Source organism: Schistocerca gregaria, chromosome 3, assembly GCF_023897955.1.
Source record: "Schistocerca gregaria isolate iqSchGreg1 chromosome 3, iqSchGreg1.2, whole genome shotgun sequence".
Taxonomy (NCBI): domain Eukaryota; kingdom Metazoa; phylum Arthropoda; class Insecta; order Orthoptera; family Acrididae; genus Schistocerca; species Schistocerca gregaria.
Genome location: NC_064922.1, coordinates 838,469,020 through 838,491,243, shown reverse-complemented (window position 1 = coordinate 838,491,243; position 22,224 = coordinate 838,469,020). Strand labels below are relative to the sequence as shown.

General features: G+C 37.7%; 1 protein-coding gene and 1 non-coding gene across 2 annotated transcripts in view; both read right to left on the bottom strand.

The window, feature by feature from the left end:
- The window catches only part of LOC126354692 (cell division cycle protein 27 homolog), a 214,188-nt gene that overhangs the window by 52,273 nt on the left and 139,691 nt on the right, over positions 1 to 22,224 (bottom strand). The window contains exon 12 of the mRNA XM_050004500.1: positions 9,432 to 9,549. Coding sequence (XP_049860457.1) covers positions 9,432 to 9,549 — 118 coding nt within the window. The remainder of the gene's footprint in view (positions 1 to 9,431; positions 9,550 to 22,224) is intronic.
- Positions 8,548 to 8,651, bottom strand: LOC126357180 (U6 spliceosomal RNA). Its single transcript, XR_007566152.1, has one exon. It is a non-coding gene; the product is annotated as a U6 spliceosomal RNA (small nuclear RNA).

Sequence of the window (22,224 nt, the reverse complement as noted above, 5' to 3'; positions counted from 1 at the left end):
ACAAGCAGCTGACTCACCCCCTTTCGTTCCCATCATACATCATGGTGAGCGTCAACAACATTACAGCACGAAACATGTAAGAGCACCACTGACGACTATGTAGATGTTCACTGTCTCCTGCAGAAATGAATACTGTTGTTGAGTATTTGAAAATCAATTCCGACTACAAACTTATTCAGTGACACTGCAGTTTAAACATGGGAGATGTTCCTAAAAACCCTGGTTGGCAACATGACATAATTTGCTGCCCACTCACTACTCTCCTCCCTACACTCATATAGTTGTCAGGCAAGCTTTTATCACTGTTCCACCTCCAACCCACCTGTACTGCTGTGCTCGAGCAACAATGAAACACAAACTGCAATATCTTCTCTGGTGCAATATTAAATGGAAACACTGTGTAAACAGTGCAGAAATCCCAAACATTTTCAAATCTTTTTGGACTATATATGTGAAGAAGAACCATTTTGCAAACTGCATGTGTCTTATACGGGTAACTGTCACAAAAATTTTCTTGTGTGTTACACTCAGAGACCTATAGATATGAGAGCATACATTCCATGGTTTGGAAGCCATTGTGAAAGCTGCAAGAGGAAGGAAATGAGAGGAGAGTAATTTCAAATGAAACTTGAATGAAAACAAGATAGGCACTGACTGTCCAGTCCATAGTGTACGTAACAGCTCACAGCTAGGAACTGGTATCTTCTTGTTGGATATGGAAACATATCACATGTACACAATACAAACATGGGCCCTAAAAGATCTCTATGAGTTTGTTGATACAAACTACCAACCGCCCCTGTGTCATATTCAGACCAGATGGTTAACCTGCACATAACAATGACAACTCTGTACAATGTTCCTAGTTTTTGATGACTTACTTCCAATACATGAACAGAAAATTAGTGCTGTTCTTGAACATAAGTTATCTGTACCTTGCCTTATCTTCCTTTCCTCAATTGTGCATGTATGAGGTCTGTTCGAAAAATTCCAGAACATTCATAATTCTGAAAAGCATTAGACATGGTACCCCACTGCAAGCTGTTAGCGAAGGTACGAGCAAACAGAATATGCTCCCAGACATGTGAATGGCTCGGAGACTTCTTAAGTAATAGAACCCAGTATGTTTTCCTCAACAGCGAGTGTTCAGTGGAGACAGAGGTAACATCAGGGGTGCCCCAGAGAAGTGTGATAGGACCATTGCTGTTTTATATGTACAGCAATGATCAGGCATACAGCGTGGGGAGCTATCCTGCAGCCATTCACTGATGATGCTGTGGTCTACAGGAAGGCGTTGAAGATCGGTGACTGTAGGATCATAAAAGATGACATGACAATATTTCAAGTTGATGTGATGAATGGCAGCTGGCTCTAAATGTAGAAAAATGTTAGTTAATGTGGATGAGTAGGAAAAACAAACCCATAATGTTCGGATACAGCACTAGTAGTGTCCTGCTTGACACAGCCGCGCAGTTCAAATATCTGAGAGTAATGTAGAGAAGAAGAGAAATGGAATGAGCATGTGAGGATTGTGGCAGGGAAGGTGAATGGTCGACTTCAGTTTAATGGAAAATTTTAGGAAAGTCTGATTCACCTGTAAAAGGAGACCGCATATAGGATTCTCGCGCGACCTATTTGTGAGTGTGTGGGATCCACACCGGGTCGGATTGAAAGAAGACATCGAAGCAGTTCAAAGGAGAGCTGCTAGATTTGTTACTGGTAGGTTCGATAAGCACAAAGCGTTACGGGTATGCTTCAGGAACTCAAGTGGGAATCCCTGTAGGGAAGAGAGCAGTCAGCTTCAAATTCTAGTTCTCTAAACTTACACAGTAGTGTTCTTCAAAAAAATCAAGAAACATTTCGCTTAGGGATCACGAAGATAAGATATGAGAAATTAGGGCTCATGTGGAGGCATATATATAGTCATTTTCCCCTCACTCTGTCTTCGAATGGAGTAGGAAAGGAAATGACTAGTAGTGGTACAATGCACCCTCTGCCATGCACCATGCGATGGCTTGCGGAATATGGATGTAGATGTAATTTCATTCCAGTGGTTTGTTGGAGCGAAATACGGTTGGCAACCCCCCATATGCCTGTGTTTAATGTGTAGCTGGAAGTTTCATTGTTCTACATCTGTTATCCACTGTTCAGTGCTGTATTGAGTAGAACATTGTGTTGCCCAGTTTGTGAATTTTGATATGACAGAGTCAGAGGAGTGATGAGTCTGCATTAAATTTGGTGTAAAACTCAAGAAAACATTTACAGAGACACGCCAAATGATGCAAGAAGCCTACAGTGATGAGTTCTTAAGTTGTACTTGGTGTTATGAATGGTTCACATGGTTTAACAAATGGCCGAACAGAAGTTAAAAGAGGATCCTCATTCAGGATTCCCTTTGGCACCCAGCAATGACGCTTATGCCAGGAGCGTCAATAAATCTGTGCATGCCAATCGAAGTGACTGACAGAGAGATTGCAGAAGAATGTAACATCAAATCCTGGCAGAGAAGCTTGAAATGCATCGTGTTGCCGCCACGTTCATCGCACAGCTCATGAGTCAAGACTGGAATGACCTCCACCTCGCAATCCGTAAAGAGCTTTTGGATCGTGCAAATAAAAACGAGATGTTCCTCAAGACAACCATAACTGGTGATGGGACTTGAGACTATGGTTCTGATGTTGAGACCAAGGTTCAATCTTCACAATGTTTCAGGAAAGGTTCTCCAAGATCAAAAAAAGCTCGTCTGGCCAGGTCAAATGTCAAAGCCATGCTGATAGTTTACTTTTACTTTGAAGGATTAGTTTATCACGAATTCGTTCCACAGAGATAAACTGTTAATCGATGGTACTATCTGGATGTGTTGCGAAGCCTGCGAGAAAATGTGAGAAGGAAATGTGGTGAGACAATTCATGGCTCTTGCTTGCATCATGATAACATACCTGCACATTCATCCCTGTCGGTGTGTAACTAGTGCACAAAACCCGAAACCACTGTACTGACTCATCCTACATACTGCCCAGGCGTCACTCCTGAGGACAATTTTTTTTTAAATTTATTGCTAAACCTGAAAACCCCATTGAAAGGATGAATATTTGCAATCATAGATAAGATAAAAGAAAATTCAGGAACTGTGCTTCGGGCAATCCAGTAACAGGTATGCCAAGACTGCTTCCAAAAGTGGCAACAGCGCTGGAAGCAGCATATCAATTGTGACAGAGAGTATTTCGAAGGGGACCATGCACAATAGGTAAACTGTAATCGCAGAAAAAATTAGTGGAAAAAATTCCATAATTTTTTGAATAGACCTCGCATTCACTTTTAATTTTAAAAGAAAAAAAAATTGTTACTAAGCGCAAAAAATGGTTAATTGTTCTCGCTTCATAGAAAGTGAGACTGGAAAATAAATTTATTTCGCAGAAAGTTAAATTAGCTCTAAATGTACTTTCAGCAACTGATTATCACAAGAAACTTATTATGGAAAGTATGCTGTACTTTAATGAAAATTGTGCACAGTGTTTGGAGAAACTGATGGGCCAAACGGAAAAAAAATTAAATGTTTAAAATGGTCAATCTTTGAGAAGGAAACTAGGATGTGTACAATATTTATATTCTAATAATTTCTGCCCCCCCATGAACCATGGACCTTGCCGTTGGTGGGGAGGCTTGCGTGCCTCAGCGATACAGATGGCCGTACCGTAGGTGCAACCACAACGGAGGGGTATCTGTTGAGAGGCCAGACAAACGTGTGGTTCCTGAAGAGGGGCAGCAGCCTTTTCAGTAGTTGCAGGGGCAACAGTCTGGATGATTGACTGATCTGGCCTTGCAACATTAACCAAAACGGCCTTGCTGTGCTGGTACTGCGAACGGCTGAAAGCAAGGGGAAACTACAGCCGTAATTTTTCCCGAGGACATGCAGCTTTAATGTATGATTAAATGATGATGGCATCCTCTTGGGTAAAATATTCCGGAGGTAAAATAGTCCCCCATTCGCATCTCCGGGCGGGGACTACTCAGGAGGATGTCGTTATCAGGAGAAAGAAAACTGGCGTTCTATGGATCGGAGCGTGGAATGTCAGATCCCTTAATCGGGCAGGTAGGTTAGAAAATTTAAAAAGGGAAATGGATAGGTTAAAGTTAGATATAGTGGGAATTAGTGAAGTTCGGTGGCAGGAGGAACAAGACTTCTGGTCAGGTGACTACAGGGTTACAAACACAAAATCAAATAGGGGTAATGCAGGAGTAGGTTTAATAATGAATAGCAAAATAGGAATGCGGGTAAGCTACTACAAACAGCATAGTGAACGCATTATTGTGGCCAAGATAGATACGAAGCCCACACCTACTACAGTAGTACAAGTTTATATGCCAACTAGCTCTGCAGATGATGAAGAAATTGAAGAAATGTACGATGAAATAAAAGAAATTGCTCAGATAGTGAAGGGATACGAAAATTTAATAGTAATGGGTGACTGGAATTCGGCAGTAGGAAAAGGGAGAGAAGGAAACATAGTAGGTGAATATGGATTGGGGCTAAGAAATGAAAGAGGAAGCCGCCTAGTAGAATTTTGCACAGAGCACAACTTAATCATAGCTAACACTTGGTTTAAGAATCATGAAAGAAGGTTGTATACGTGGAAGAACCCTGGAGATACTAAAAGGTCTCAGATAGATTATATAATGGTAAGACAGAGATTTAGGAACCAGGTTTTAAGTTGTAAGACATTTCCAGGGGCAGATGTGGACTTGGACCACAATCTATTGGTTATGACCTGTAGATTAAAACTGAAGAAACTGCAAAAATGTGGGAAATTAAGGAGATGGGACCTGGATAAACTGAAAGAACCAGAGGTTGTACAGAGTTTCAGGGAGAGCATAAGGGGACAATTGACAGGAATAGGGGAAAGAAATACCGTAGAAGAAGAATGGGTAGCTCTGAGGAATGAAGTAGTGAAGGCAGCAGAGGATAAAGTAGATAAAAAGACGAGGGCTGCTAGAAATCCTTGGGTAACAGAAGAAATACTGAATTTAATTGATGAAAGGAGAAAATATAAAAATGCAGTAAATGAAGCAGGCAAAAAGGAATACAGACGTCTCAAAAATGAGATCGACAGGAAGTGCAAAATGGCTAAACAGGGATGGCTAGAGGACAAATGTAAGGATGTAGAAGCTTATTTCACTAGGGGTAAGATAGATACTGCCTACAGGAAAATTAGAGAGACCTTTGGAGAGAAGAGAACCACGTGTATGAATATCAAGAGCTCAGATGGCAACCCAGTTCTAAGCAAAGAAGGGAAGGCAGAAAGGTGGAAGGAGTATATAGAAGGTTTATACAAGGGTGATGTACTTGAGGACAATATTATGGAAATGGAAGAGGATGTAGATGAAGACGAAATGGGAGATACGATACTGCGTGAAGAGTTTGACAGAGGACTGAAAGACCTGAGTCGAAACAAGGCCCCCGGAGTAGACAACATTCCATTAGAACTACTGATGGCCTTGGGAGAGCCAGTCATGACAAAACTCTACCAGCTGGTGAGCAAGATGTATGAGACAGGCGAAATACCCTCAGACTTCAAGAAGAATATAATAATCCCAATCCCAAAGAAAGCTGGTGTTGACAGATGTGAAAATTACCGAACTATCAGTTTAATAAGTCACAGCTGCAAAATACTAACGCGAATTCTTTACAGACGAATGGAAAAACTGGTAGATGCGGACCTCGGGGAGGATCAGTTTGGATTCCGTAGAAATGTTGGTACACGTGAGGCAATACTGACCTTACGACTTATCTTAGAAGAAAGATTAAGAAAAGGCAAACCTACGTTTCTAGCATTTGTAGACTTAGAGAAAGCTTTTGACAATGTTGACTGGAATACTCTTTTTCAAATTCTAAAGGTGGCAGGGGTAAAATACAGGGAGCGAAAGGCTATTTACAATTTGTACAGAAACCAGATGGCAGTCATAAAAGTCGAGGGGCATGAAAGGGAAGCAGTGGTTGGGAAAGGAGTGAGACAGGGTTGTAGCCTCTCCCCAATGTTATTCAATCTGTATATTGAGCAAGCAGTAAAGGAAACAAAAGAAAAATTTGGTGTAGGTATTAAAATTCATGGAGAAGAAGTAAAAACTTTGAGGTTCGCCGATGACATTGTAATTCTGTCAGAGACGGCAAAAGACTTGGAAGAGCAGTTGAACGGAATGGACAGTGTCTTGAAAGGAGGATATAAGATGAACATCAACAAAAGCAAAACGAGGATAATGGAATGTATTCAAATTAAATCGGGTGATGCGGAGGGAATTAGATTAGGAAATGAGACACTTAAAGTAGTAAAGGAGTTTTGCTATTTAGGAAGTAAAATAACTCATGATGGTCGAAGTAGAGAGGATATAAAATGTAGACTGGCGATGGCAAGGAAAGCGTTTCTGAAGAAGAGAAATTTGTTAACATCGAATATAGATTTATGTATCAGGAAGTCGTTTCTGAAAGTATTTGTTTGGAGTGTAGCCATGTATGGAAGTGAAACATGGACAATAACTAGTTTGGACAAGAAGAGAATAGAAGCTTTCGAAATGTGGTGCTACAGAAGAATACTGAAGATAAGGTAGATAGATCACGTAACTAATGAGGAGGTATTGAATAGGATTGGGGAGAAGAGAAGTTTGTGGCACAACTTGACTAGAAGAAGGGATCGGTTGGTAGGACATGTTTTGAGGCATCAAGGGATCACAAATTTAGCGTTGGAGGGCAGCGTGGAGAGTAAAAATCGTAGAGGGAGACCAAGAGATAAGTACACTAAGCAGATTCAGAAGGATGTAGGTTGCAGTAGGTACTGGGAGATGAAGCAGCTTGCACAGGATAGAGTAGCATGGAGAGCTGCATCAAACCAGTCTCAGGACTGAAGACAACAACAACAATAATTTCTGTGAACTATTTGATTAATACTTAAATCTTAATGCTATGTGAAAGGTCATGCCTCGTGCCAATAATACGTCTAGTACCGATGAACATCCTCATTAGATAAGCTATGGTCAACATTCTTTCAAAGCTGCTCAAATATTGGTAACTTACAAAGGGGCATAACTGATCAACTCTCTCAAATTCTTGCATAACTGATCAACTCTCTCAAATTCTTGCATAACTGATCAACTATCTCAAATTCTCTTCATACTTCTAGTATTTGAAGGTCAGAATCCAGACATGCATTATGATACAACTCTCATACAAAATCTAACAAGCACCTTTGATGGACAGAGGGTTTCCTAGTGCTGGTAAGTAGAAAACTGCAATTTTTAATGAACTCATCAATAGATCACTGCATAGCATATTTGGATGCAATTGTAATGCCATAAGTTTTATTCTCATAAGTAGAGTCCTTTTTCAAATTCTATATTTACTAATGAATGGAAATGTTAATATTATTAAAAAATGTTAAATCATAATTTTTAATTAAAGTAACATGTAGCCTTTTTCAATTACTATTTGCACGAAAATTCTAGCACTCACAAAAATTTAAATTTGGTACAAAAATGCGTAATGTCAAATACACAAAAAATACTGTTTTTCGTTTCTAGACACTAAACGTCATTATTAATGTACAAAACTCTTTCATTTCTCAATAAGGCATTTTATTTTTATTTTAATACAACCAATTAACTAAAAGTAAGATCTTATTTTTATTAAAAAATAGCCATTCCCAGCTACTCATAGCCGTGGCTCAGTCTGGTTAAATTGAAAAGAGAAAGCACATGTTTCTAAGAAGTATGGGAATTCAACACACATGGTAATCTTTTTTAAACTTCTGTCTCCACCTCCCCTCCCTTTGTCCAGCTCCTCCTGCTTCTCCACCTCTCTGTCCATCGCCTCTTCCCCTCTCTCTCTCTATCTCCTCCTATATCTTGCAAATGTTCATTACAGTACTGTGTAAAAATCTGAAGTAAATCACTACAGAACTTTTGAGATTTTTGGTAATAACATTTCCCCCTTATATATATATTACATTTTAATTTACATATTACATTATTTTTAAAAAGTAAGTATATATATTTGAATGCAACATTGAGTCAAACTTTGGCGGCCGGTGTGGCTGAGCAGTTCTAGGCACTTGAGTCTGGAACCGCACAACCGCTATGGTTGCAGGTTCGACTCTTGCCCCAGACACGGATGTGTGTGTGTCCTTAGATTAGTTAGGCTGAAATATTTCTAAGTTCTAGGGGACTCTTGACAGATGTTAAGTCCCATTGTGCTCAGAGCCATTTGAACCATTTTGAGTCAAAGTTTCAAAGCAACCGATGAAGAACTTTCAAAGTTTTATGATTTTGAACAAATAAACAATTACATATTTATATAAATCAGCAGTATATCCTTTTCATATTATAATTCAATCTTTGTTAGTTAATATTGTATTGTTAATGCATTTGGAATTAAAAAAGAAACACAGCAACTGGTGAGATTCGAAACAGTGGTTATAGGATTACAGAATAAGTAGACCATTATGCTATACACTTCTTTTTTCCTTCATATTCTTATTATTTCATCTTTTTTATCCTTTCATTTTTTTTTAATACTTCACAATTTTGTATCGCATCTATGTGCAAGGCCCATGCTAATATTCTCTGTATGATTCCAATTTTAGTTCACGTACCAACAAAGTGACTACAAGCACTTAGCTTCTGACGACTATGTCTTTCCTTGCAAATGTTTGTACTTAACAGCAGTTAGAAATTTTCTTATCTTCAAAAACAAATTTTTTGAGTGTTTCAAAGTTGTGTCATACTGCTTTAGGAAGTTTTGTCCAGATACTGGCCTAACTTCCATTATTTCATGTAAGCAGATTTATTTTACTTAATTAATACTCCTTTTATGCTGTATACATGATTCACAATTCAGATATACACCATGCCAAATAGTACTAAATTTTTTCACTACATAGTATAGCATCTGTAATTGTATTAAAAAGTCAGACTATTTTCCCCTTTTTTCTCAATCTTAAAATATCTAAATATGTTCCCTAATGACATATCCCACCACACAGATCTTGGCATGACAAAATATTAAAAAAGAATTTAATTTGGAGGTAACCCCACAACAAGCTTTCTTCTTGATTATTCTTCTGTCAAAAACACCCGCCCTATATTTTAAGTGTAGTTTCATACAGCAAGGAAATCACACTGCCAGGTCTTTGTCAAATGTGGAAGTTAAGTACAGTACCAGAAAAAAAAAAAAACATAACTGATATGGGTTTCAAATTGAGATCACAGATTAAAATGATGCATAAGGGTCAAAACAAGTTTATTCCTAGAATTATTTCTACTGCACAAAACTTAATAAATTATTATTTAATCTTTACAGAACATTCAATACAGTGAAAAGTAAAGTTGAAAATTAAGCTGTGTTTGAACAATAGGAAGATAAATGTGTGAAACAACATACATACCACTCCTATATGACACAGCAGAACAGAACTCTGATGGTGAATAGCAAGAGCTCTTTTGAAATGAAGTTCCGCAAGCAAAAATCGCTCCTGCTTTAAAAATATAGTTCCAATTCCATACCTTTGAAAAACAGAAAGCAAGTAATGTTTTAGACAAGCATAGTTCACATGTGTCTCCAATTAGATGTTAACAATAGAAATCTTAAGAAAATGTTTGAGTTTCTATTGCAAGCCCTTTTATTTTTCATGTCTCAAAATGACAGCAATATTAAATACAAATTAAAATATTCTTGCTTCATGGCACACAATTTAAGAAACGAAAATCTTGAAAATTTAATTTAAGAAACGAAAATCTTGAAAATTTCAACTATGAGTCATAAAAACTTCTTGTTACAGCATCACCAGATAAATACAATACCTTGGAACTCAAAACAGTAATGGTGACTGACAAGATACATGCTTTTGGCAGTTCTGAAGATTCTATTACTAGTGTAGTACTTGTCAGTCCCTCTCCCTCAGCTCACGTAGGAATGAATGAAGAGTGGTGCATAGACACACTTAAAAGATAAGAGAACGTATCAACATTTGAGATTGTCTCGGAATACCAAAGATAAGTCCAGTGTATCACTCTCAGGGGCTTGTGCAAGAGAAACTCTTTATTGAATGCCTCCTACTGGACTGATTTAGCAAGTATGGAGTGATATGACCTGATTGCAGACCTAAAGGTGGCTTCCATGACATCTTGTTTCAAGGACCCATGAAAACTGTGGCTGGTCATTTATTCCACGCAAATGTATAAGTGTAACGCATCATCTCTACTTGGATAAGGATTTTAGAAAAATCATTGTAATAGCTTCTTCTTGCAACTCTGGTTGCAAAACGTTTATAACATACTGAAATAGATCTAGTGTAGCAACTGAATCAGACAATGTTCAGTCCAGATCACACTTACTAGGCAAACCACACGAGTATGAAAGGGAATAGAAAGGAACAAACTATTATGTCGAAAAGCTTAGAATTATCTTTCATGGTTGCTACAGTGGCTATTCTTGACAGAACCAAGACATTGAAATAAATGGGAAATTAAAAACATATTCTGTCTACTGTCTTTATAAGTACCATTTTGTTTTGGCAATATACACTTCAAAGTGACTGTATTTCTTTTGTATATGACATCCCAATGCATCTCCCACAGGTTAAACAAAACATCACAATTAAAGTCCTTACACAACAGAAACCCCAGATGATGAAGCTGTGACACTGAAACATACATTGGCATAATAAAAACAAGTCTTGCTATGGCCACCAGAGAGAGAGAGAGAGAGAGAGAGAGAGAGAGAGAGAGAGAGAGAGAGAGAGAGAGAGCTAGTGCTTGAAAGCTAGTCTAAGTGCTGTTTTCTGTTTCTGTGCTCCAAGCATCAATTCGCTAGAAGTGAGTAATGCTTTTCCCTTATTTTATTTAACAATTATGAAGACAGCATACTGCATTCATTATTAAGCTTTCCCATTATAATCACCTGCATCAAAAATTCAATATACTTGCAGAATTGATAGAATATAATGTTAAACAGAGCTTTCAAAATGTGGCATGGAGTTGCTCAGCTTCTTGTTCTTTGGCATATTTACCATTGCAGATCCCTTTGGCGATAATGGCAATCTACATTAGCTAGTTCATCTCAGTTTCCTTTGTTTGTATCTGGACTGATCTTGTTGCTCATGGGGAAACTTGTCAAAAGCTCCGATCACACTAACAGTAATATCAGCTGTTTCACTGTACCTGAATTTATATTTCTATTGAGTGATTAGAAACTGTCACTAGATTAAAAGTGATGCTTCCCCACCAGCAATGCAAATGCCAGTTATAGTGGTAGTAAGCACTCACTGGCAGTCTACAGCCTAGGTAATGTACCACAGCTAAGAATGTCAGACAAGATCATCTGTTTGTTCCACAAATCACACAGGTTATCTCGTCTTAGGAGTACATGAGACTGTAACAAGCAGAACCTTTTCGAAGTACATGTTTGCTGCTTAAGCAATTGTTTATGTGCAATACCTTCAGAAATCTTGTTTTCAGATTTCTTGAAGTATTGTATGTTTGCAGCTGAAATAAGCCTCAAGAATTTTTCTTGTAAGTTCTTTCCTATGCAGTTGGTTAAAGTGACACTAATACTGCCTAACACTGCTTCACATGCTGATGACATAGTGGATATAATTATGGGTTGATGACAAACACACCATCAGCTCGTTTTCTACCATCTACAATTATTTCTTTATGGAACATTGAAATTTGCTTGAACATTTTATTTATGTATATATACAAGTACACTTCATAGAGGCTGGCAGTTCTGCTCTGCATGTGATGAAAAACATTTTCAATGTGATGTGTTAATATTTTTTATGGCCCTGCTCTTAACTATTGCTAAAGTTCAGATTCTATATGATAAAAGAGTTAGATTAAGAGATCAGGTATCTCTGACATTGACATCGCCATGGCTCCAGTATGCCTGCACGAAAGTCTTCACCTTTAAAGGTTGGATTCCAAGTACATTCTGCATAATCCAGATACCAACATACAAGAGAGCACCTATGAGTCAGATGCACATCAGGTATCTGACAGTATTTTTAGGAGACAATGAGAAAGAGCACAGGACCTGGGAAAAACGTCTGCCAGAAATTAAATACTTGTTGGCAACCAGCAGCAAGTCCTCATAGCCGAAGAACTGAAGAAAAGAGCCCAACAATAAGGGCAAACAACAAAAATGTCCATGAAATGTGGTTTTGCACTGTGTAACACAGCAAATTCAAATATGACAGAAGCTGACAATTTCACCTCTAATGAAGGATTGTGACAGAGGGTGATGTGACAGAGGGCGTGTGTCAAGTGAGCCTTTTGAAGGATGTCACCCTAGCAGAGAACATTGGACAGTATTAGCATACCAAGGCAACACTTCAGTAAATGAACACACAGAAGGACCTTCAAGGGGCTTCCAAATGCCGTACTGATGGCAGTGCTGGAACACTATCAAGACCTTGTATTACTGATACGACAATAGTAAGAGTAGAAAGATGAGAATTTATTACATCTGTTAAATGTTGAACCCAGATGGTCAGAAGCAGCTGTGTTGAATGTCTACTACAGCCAGGATGATGCTGCGTAACTAATTCAGGAATAAGTTCATCAATAACTGGCACAAATCACTAAATGGCAGACGAACATTGAAGAATGAAGTTTGAAACCCCTGACTTATGCTGCGACTGTCAGTTTTGTAGCCAATGTTCTTGATGGCAAAGTCACAACTAGATTCACGAAGACATTTCAAGAATGGAGGACAATACTCTGCTATGTTCTCACTGTAAATGCCCTGAGCATGCCGGAAATTATTGCAAAGAGAGAAGAAGAGTGTTCAATGACTGTTACACCATAAGATGTCAAACAACATGCAAATTTTATCCACACCAAACAACTAAAGACAACTAAACCTGAACTGTGAGACTAAGTCCACTATCGTAAACTGTTCAACATTACTCTCCAATTTGCCTGAGTCATGCCACACTGCCATAGAGAGTTTCTGCTGCAATCCTACCTCCCAAATTCTGGAAAACTGAGGTTAGCATTAATGGAGCTGAGGCCACCGCAGATGAAAACCCTGCATGGATGACAGTTGCCAAGACGTTGGCGACAAGGAGGACACTGAGATGATGCTGAGGACAGCATTCAGCTATCAGAATGTCTTTGGTCCTCCCTTGTGAAGGATGATGGCATATAGAATTTTTGTGTCAATTATCAGCAGCTGAATGAAAATAACCAAAATAGCTGTATACCCACTGCCATGATTTGATGATATCAAAGAGGCAGAAGGAAGCAAAATACACCACTATGGATATGCAGACTGGCTACAGGCAGATCGAGGTTGATTGTGAAGAAACTGATTTCATAACATCTTGTGGCCTTTACAAATTCAACACTCTGCCCTTTAGTAGCCATAATGCTCCAGCAACCATTGAAGTGCGAAGTTTTTAGGGTGCAACAGAGTGTAATGAGACTAATTTGTGGTGTAAATTCAAGAACATCGTGTCGAAACTGCTCAAGGAACTGGGTATTCTATACACTGCCTTCTCAGTATATTTACTCCTTAATGAAATTTGTTGCAAATAATGTGTGTGTTGTTCAAACCAATAGTTCAATACATAGTATGAATACTAGATATAAGAACAATCTACATAAAGACCTAAAATCACTTACCTTTGCAGAAAAAGGGGTCCAATATTCAGGAACACATGGTTTCAATAAATTGCCAGCAACCACTAGAAACTTCCAGAATGAGATTTTCACTTTGCAGCAGAGTGTGCACCGATATGAAACTTCCTGGCATATTAAAACTGTGTGCCGGACCAGGACTCGAACTCGGGACCTTTGCCTTTCGCGGGTAAGTGCTCTACCAACTGAGCTACCCAAGCTCGACTCTCGCCCCATCCTCGCAGCTTTACTTCTGCCAGTACCTGGTCTCCTACCTTCTGTAAAGTTTGGAAGGTAGGAGACGAAGTACTGGCAGAAGTAAAGCTGTGAGGATGGGGCGAGAGTCGAGCTTGGGTAGCTCAGTTGGTAGAGCACTTGCCCGCGAAAGGCAAAGGTCCTGAGTTCGAGTCCCGGTCCGGCACACAGTTTTAATATGCCAGGAAGTTTCACTAGAAACTTGGTTTCTGATAAAGCGCAGTTTACACTGAGTCTGAAAGACCTTTTGATGGGCAACTCCTCCTACTCTATAGATGAATATCTTAAGAGGGACTGTCAGACCAACTTAAATAAAAATGTCTGTCAGATTTCAGTTTTGACAGCACTTGGTCACAACAGTAAAAATTAGGTATTTTGTGCACAATAAATTTATTTAAGTGCATAACTAAGTTTCATTCTGATAGTGTATTAATTCTGTAAATATTAGCAGTTCCAGTTTACCGTAATATAGTCACATATTTAGACAATGATCAGGGTAGTATTATATTCGAATGTTTTACGTTATACTTTCTGGCTTGTTCCAAACCCATGAGAATCATCTCATTTTTGGGTCTATGGAACAAAAAGCTAAATCTAATCTAACCTCCAAACTATTAAATCCAAGATCTTAAATAGATGACATGTCTTTGCTACCCTGATGATGTCATTCTTTTCTTGGAGTCACTGGAATTGCATCTAAGTGCCAAAGTATCTACATGATGCTGGTCTTCACCTGAATCTTGGAAAGTATCTCTCGAATTTGAAGGAAACAAATCTTGGGGCACCTATTTAATAGAAATGGAAGCTGTCCCGAGTCAGAAAAAGTTTAGCTTTTCTCCAGCTTCTCATACATTCGTGAAGTTTCCTTGTAATGTGCTACTATTACAGATAATTTATAAGTCACCTGCAAAAAATGCATGACTTTTTAAACAATTTCAGTTGTAACACACAGCCACCACAGCAACAGCTGCATCACTCTTCCTGGGAATGAGGAGCAAGAAAGATCTTCCTGTACCCTCAAGGTGCTGACATCGGTCCTGGCTTTTTTTTTTTTTTAATAAGAATGCCGAGATGGAACTAGACACTGATACTAGTCTGTCTGCAGTGTTAATGCAAATCTAGGAAGACAGTGTAAGAGTGGTTTTTTACACCTGCAGAGTACCCTCGAAGCCTCAGAAGAATACTCTACAGCTGATAAAGAGTATTTAGCAGTTGTTTGGGCAATCACTAAATTCCAACTGTATTTATATGGGAGACAATTCACTGTCATGTGTGATCATCAATTTTTACGCTGGCTGATGATGATGGAGGATATTCAAACAAATTTTGGGCTTGCAGCCAGTTGTCATTTAATTCATGGCATGATATTTCAAGTGGGCACCTGCCAGTCATCATCATGTGAGTCACTGAGCACTGTCTTTCATGGCTCACCGTAAGATGGCCAGCAGGTACCCTGTGCAATTTATTAAATGATAACTAGTTGAAAGTACAAAATTTGTTTGAACATTCCATTTTTAAAACTCAACCATGGCTGAAGGATTCCACAGGGTGACTGGAAAATACTGATCCATTAGCTACATTATTTTATGGCTAATCTAGTAGATTAGATTAGATTAATACTTGTTCCATAGATCATGAATACGACACTTCGTAATGATGTGGAACGTGTCAGGTTAATAAAAGATGTCTGTACAAGACATTACATGACACAAAATATTGCATGACACTAATATTTTAAGTTGTTGTTTTTTTCCCTTAATTTATATCTACAAATTCAGCCAATGAGTAGAAGGAGTTGTCATCTAGAAATTCTTTTAATTAATTTTTAAATGTTAGTTGGCTATCTGTCAGGCTTTTGATGCTGTTTGGTAGGTGACCAAAGACTTTTGTGGCAGCATAATTTACCCCTTTCTGTGCCAGTCAGATTTAACCCTGCATAGTGAAGATCATCCTTTCACCTGGTGTTATAGCTATGCACACTGGGTTGGATTATTAACAACAAATTTCATTAGTGAATATATATACTGTGAAGATCCCTAGATCCTTAAATAAATGTCTGCAGGATGACCGTGGGTTATTCTGTTTACACTTTTTTGAGCAATGAATACTTTTCTACTCAACGATGAATTACCCCAGAATATGATGACATACGAAAGCAGTGAATGAAAGTAGGCATAGTAAGCTAATTTACTGAGATTCTAACACCAAAATTTGCAATGACCCTAATAGTATACGTAGCTGAACTCAGACGTTTCAGCAGACCATCAATGTGTTGCTTCCAGTTTAGCACCTCATCAATGGACACACCTAAAAATTTTGAAAATTCTACCTTAGCTACAGACTTCTGTTCAGATTCTATATTTATTACTGGAGTTGTGCCATTTACTGTACAGAACTGGATATACCGTGTTTTATCAAAATTTAAAGAGTCCGTTTGCTGAGAACCACTTAATAATTTTGTGAAAAACATCATTTACAATTACATCACTTAGTTCTTGGTTTTTGGATGTTATTACTATACTTGTATCATCAGCAAAAAGAACTAACTTTGCATCTTCATCCATATGGAATGGTAAGTCATTAATGTATATTAAGAACAGTAAAGGACCTAAGACCGAACCCTGTGGGACCCTGTACTTGATTAGCCGCCCCCAGTTTGAAGAATCAGCTGTTGTTTTAACATTACATGAAACACTTATTTCAACTTTCTGCATTCTTCCAGTTAAGTATGAATTAAACCATTTGTGCACTGCCCCCCCCCCCTCTCAAACCATAATGATTTAACTTATCTAAAAGAATTCCATGATTTACACAATCAAAGGCCTTTGAGAGATCACAAAAAATACCAATGGGTAATGTCCGGTTATTCAGAGCGACATTTTGTTAGTACTTTAGTTTTACAAATATGGGAGGCTACTTTGAATACATTACTTTCTCAAAATTTTTTGCTAGAGCTGTCAGAAGAGAGATTGGGCAGTAGGGTTTGACATCTGACGTATCCCCCTTTTTATGCAATGTGCACAGTCCCATTGCCGAGTGCTTGTTTAATGACTTCCAGGGCAACAAATATTTGAAAAACTAACAGAATTTAAAAATATAAAATGCTGTCACAATCTATTCATTAAGAGGTTAAATCTCATGTTAAAATTTTAACATAGTAAAATAAGTATTACAGATAGAAACTGTGTGCCTTGAGGCAGTATAACCTATGGCATGCAAATAACCCACACTATACCAATTCTATTTGCAACACATTTTGCAGACAGTATCTGCATATATCACTGTAAGTACCTGTAAAATTACACCACTGTATGATACTCAGTTCCAGAAGATACAATATTATAAACACTGAGAGGTGGGAAAAATTAGCTCTTGCTTAAAGTGGACAGCGAATTACCCTGATTATTCTTATCCAGAGTCATATAATGAGAGCACTTGGCAACTTCCAACAACTTTAAATATACTTTTGAACATCATCTAAACTTTTCCTCACTTACGTGCTTAATGCCAAATATTTAACACATTAACTCACAACATTTAACCTGTTGTACACATGGGAGTTCGATTCTTCATAAAATGGGGAGCTTACTAGTCTTAAATGTAAAGTCATCACTCAATTTACTAACCACTGAGATCTAATGTTTATTTGTGTTTCCATATATATCCTCACCCCCCAGAAATACTTTATTGTTGTACTCTAATTAAAACAGAATGTATGTTTTGAATGATCCGGGTCAGCTTTGCCAATCCAATTTATGAAATTAAAATGTCAAACATCATACAATTAAATGCATATAAAATCAGTTCTAAGGAAGGAGTGGCAATAAAAACCAAGGAAGGAGTGGCAATAAAAACCAGTGTAATGCTACAGTATACCAACCAACAAATCATTAGTTGATAGACAAGATTTCCCACATAGAGTCTCTGGCTGCCAAGAATACTCTGTGATGTGAAATCTGGATGTTAGTAAAGCACGAGATAGCATGCCTTGAGTCTGTGGAATGTGGTTCTGGAAGAGAACTTCCAACAACTAGCTGGACTGACAGTAAAACATATGAGGTGGTTCTAAAGCACATATGTGGGAAGACAGAACTAGTGGAAGTTATAGGCCAACGCAGACCAAAACTTGTGGGACACTTAATTAGACATGCTATTCTTCTACAAAATATTTCTGAATGCAAGATCATAGTGAAGAAAATGAGGGAAAATTGAGAACATTCTACTTAAAAACATATGATTAGTGAGATGGAATGTTTTTCACACACAGAGTTGAAGGGGACTGCTGAAGAAAGGAAGCTGTGTCTGCAGACACAAGGCTCAGCCTTTTGAAAGAAGTAGAACTCCATCTACAGACAGCAATGGTTACCAACATGTAATACTGGACATGTATTCAAATTAAAAGAAAGCAGAAGCTGACGAAACAGAAGGAGGAGGAGGAGGAGGAGAAATTAAATCTTAGTTTGAGAGGTTTAATGTTCTCACAGGTACCACATGTTGAAAAGAATACACTATTTAAACAGGACGGTGAGTGATTATTCATACAGTCACCTGGAATTTAACCAACTGTTGCTGTCTATAAAAACTGGTGTTACCTGGAGAAATCAAAATACTTTAGTAGCACTTATTGGTGCTAAATGAACTTTATAATGCTTCAACACAAATGATTAAGAAAATTGTTAAACCACCTCATCAAACTATATTCATCACACAAGTATTATTATTATTTCTTTCTTATCTCAGACGTTATGTCTGGTCAAAAGTAGAAAGTGTCGTGGACCTTCATCAAGCATGACTTCCTTTTAACTGTACGGTATATGTTATATTACGTTTAGGAACTTTCGGGTAATTGAACATGTATCAATAATTACGGATTTCTGTATTGTATATATAAGTTTGGATGTAGCTGTATTGCATTGATGTACTGGTGGATATTGTGTGGTATGACTACTGTAGTTGATAGTGTAATTGGTATAATGTCAACTTTATCCTGATGCCACATATCCTTGACTTCCTCAGCCAGTTGGATGTATTTTTCAATTTTTTCTCCTGTTTTCTTTTGCGTGTTTGTTGTATTGGGTATGGATATTTCGATTAGTTGTGTTAATTTCTTCTTTTTATTGGTGAGTATGATGTCAGGTTTGTTGTGTGGTGTTGTTTTATCTGTTATAATGGTTCTGTTCCAGTATAATTTGTGTTCATCATTCTCCAGTACATTTTGTGGTGCATACTTGTATGTGGGAACGTGTTGTTTTATAAGTTTATGTTGTAAGGCAAGCTGTTGATGTATTATTTTTGCTACAATGTCATGTCTTCTGGGGTATTCTGTATTTGCTAGTATTGTACATCCGCTTGTGATGTGATCTACTGTTTCTATTTGTTGTTTGCAAAGTCTGCATTTATCTGTTGTGGTATTGGGATCTTTAATAATATGCTTGCTGTAATATCTGGTGTTTATTGTTTGATCCTGTATTGCAATCATGAATCCTTCCGTCTCACTGTATATATTGCCTTTTCTTAGCCATGTGTTGGATGCGTCTTGATCGATGTGTGGCTGTGTTAGATGATACGGATGCTTGCCATGTAGAGTTTTCTTTTTCCAATTTACTTTCTTCGTATCTGTTGATGTTATGTGATCTAAAGGGTTGTAGAAGTGGTTATGAAATTGCAGTGGTGTAGCCGATGTATTTATATGAATGATTGCTTTGTGTATTTTGCTAGTTTCTGCTCGTTCTAGAAAGAATTTTCTTAAATTGTCTACCTGTCCATAATGTAGGTTTTTTATGTTGATAAATCCCCTTCCTCCTTCCTTTCTGCTTAATGTGAATCTTTCTGTTGCTGAATGTATGTGATGTATTCTATATTTGTGGCATTGTGATCGTGTAAGTGTATTGAGTGCTTCTAGGTCTGTGTTACTCCATTTCACTACTCCAAATGAGTAGGTCAATATTGGTATAGCATAAGTATTTATAGCTTTTGTTTTGTTTCTTGCTGTCAATTCTGTTTTCAGTATTTTTGTTAGTCTTTGTCTATATTTTTCTTTTAGTTCTTCTTTAATATTTGTATTATCTATTCCTATTTTTTGTCTGTATCTTAGATATTTATAGGCATCTGTTTTTTCCATCGCTTCTATGCAGTCGCTGTGGTTATCCAATATGTAATCTTCTTGTTTAGTGTGTTTTCCCTTGACTATGCTATTTTTCTTACATTTGTCTGTTCCATAAGCCATATTTATATCACTGCTGAATACTTCTGTTATCTTTAGTAATTGGTTGAGTTGTTGATTTGTTGCTGGCAGTAGTTTTAGATCATCCATGTATAGCAAATGTGTGATTTTGTGTGGGTATGTTCCAGTAATATTGTATCCATAATTTGTATTATTAAGCATGTTGGATAGTGGGTTCAGAGCAACGCAGAACCGGAAAGGACTTAGTGAGTCTCCTTGGTATATTCCACGCTTAATCTGTATTGGCTGTGATGAGATATTATTTGAATTTGTTTGGATATTAAGTGTGGTTTTCCAATTTTTCATTACAATGTTTAGGAACTGTATCAATTTAGGATCTACTTTGTATATTTCCAATATTTGTAGTAACCATGAGTGGGGTACACTATCAAAAGCTTTTCGGTAATCAATGTATGCGTAGTGTAGCGACCTTTGTTTAGTTTTAGCTTGATATGTTACCTCTGCATCTATTATCAGTTGCTCTTTACATCCTCGTGCTGCTTTGCAACAGCCTTTTTGTTCTTCATTTATAATTTTGTTATGTGTTGTATGTGTCATTAATTTCTGTGTAATGACTGAAGTTAATATTTTGTATATTGTTGGTAGGCATGTTATGGGGCGGCATTTAGCTGGGTTTGCTGTGTCTGCTTGATCTTTAGGTTTCATATAAGTTATTCCATGTGTAAGTGTATCAGGGAATATGTATGAGTCTGCAATGTAACTGTTAAATAATTTAGGGAAAGCGCCAGTAAACAGGCACAATAAAATAAAACAAACACACATACAAAATTTCTAGCTTTCGCAACCAACGGTTGCTTCTTCAGGAAAGAGGGACGGAGAGGGAAAGACGAAAGGATGTGGCTTTTAAGGGAGAGGGTAAGGAGTCATTCCAATCCCGGGAGCGGAAAGACTTACCCTACGGGGAAAAAAGGATAGGTATATACTCGCGCGCTCTTTGCCGTTAAATATGTCTGCTTGTGTCTGTATATGTATGAAGGGATGTGTGTGTGCGTGCGTGTATATACCTATCCTTTTTCCCCCTAAGGTAAATCTTTCCGATCCCGGGATTGGAATGACTCCTTACCCTCTCCCTTAAAACCCACATCCTTTTGTCTTTCCCTCTCCTTCCCTCTTTCCTGAAGCAGCAACCGTCGGTTGCGAAAGCTAGAAATTTTGTGTGTGTGTTTGTGTGTTATTTTATTGTGCCTGTCTACCGGCGCTTTCCCGCTTGGTAAGTCTTGGGATATTTGTTTTTAATATATTTTTCCCATGTGGATGTTTCTTTCTATTTTGTTAAATAATTTATATATTCCAAGACCTACCAAGCGGGAAAGTGCCGGTAGACAGGCACAATAAAATAACACACAAACACACACACACACACCCATGTGGAAGTTTCTTTCTATTTTTTTTACATTGTTAAATAATTTAGTTAGATGTGAATGAGTTGAGGTAAACTTCTTTAGCCAGAAATTTGCTATTTTATCTTTTCCAGGGGCTTTCCAATTGTGAGTAGAATTAATTGCTTTGGTGACTTCATGTTGCAAAATTATCACTTCAGGCATTTGTGGTATCATCTTGTATGTGTCTGTTTCTGCTTCTATCCATCGTGCATGCATGTTATGTTGTACCGGGTTTGACCATATGTTGCTCCAGAAGTGTTCCATGTCTGTTATGTTTGGTGGATTGTCTATTTTAATGTGTGTGTTATCTATTGTCTGGTAAAATTTCTTTTGGTTTGTGTTGAATGTTTGGTTTTGTTTCCTTCTATTTTCACTTTTTTTTTGTATCTTCCAAGTCGTTTGGCCAATGCTTGTAATTTCTGCTTCTTTTCATCTAATTGCTCTATCGCTTCTTGTTGTGAGATTTTACCTAACTTTTTTCGTTTTTTGTCTGATATTTCTTTTCTTATAAATTGTGTTAGCTGTCCAATGTCTTTCCTCAGGTTTTCTATTCTGATCTGTAGCCTGTGTTGCTATGATGGTTTTGTGGGTTTCTTCTGTGTATTGTTGGTTCAGATCTCTGCCTAGTGTGTATATTTAGTGTAGTGAGTGCTCCTATATAAACCAGTAGTTGTAACT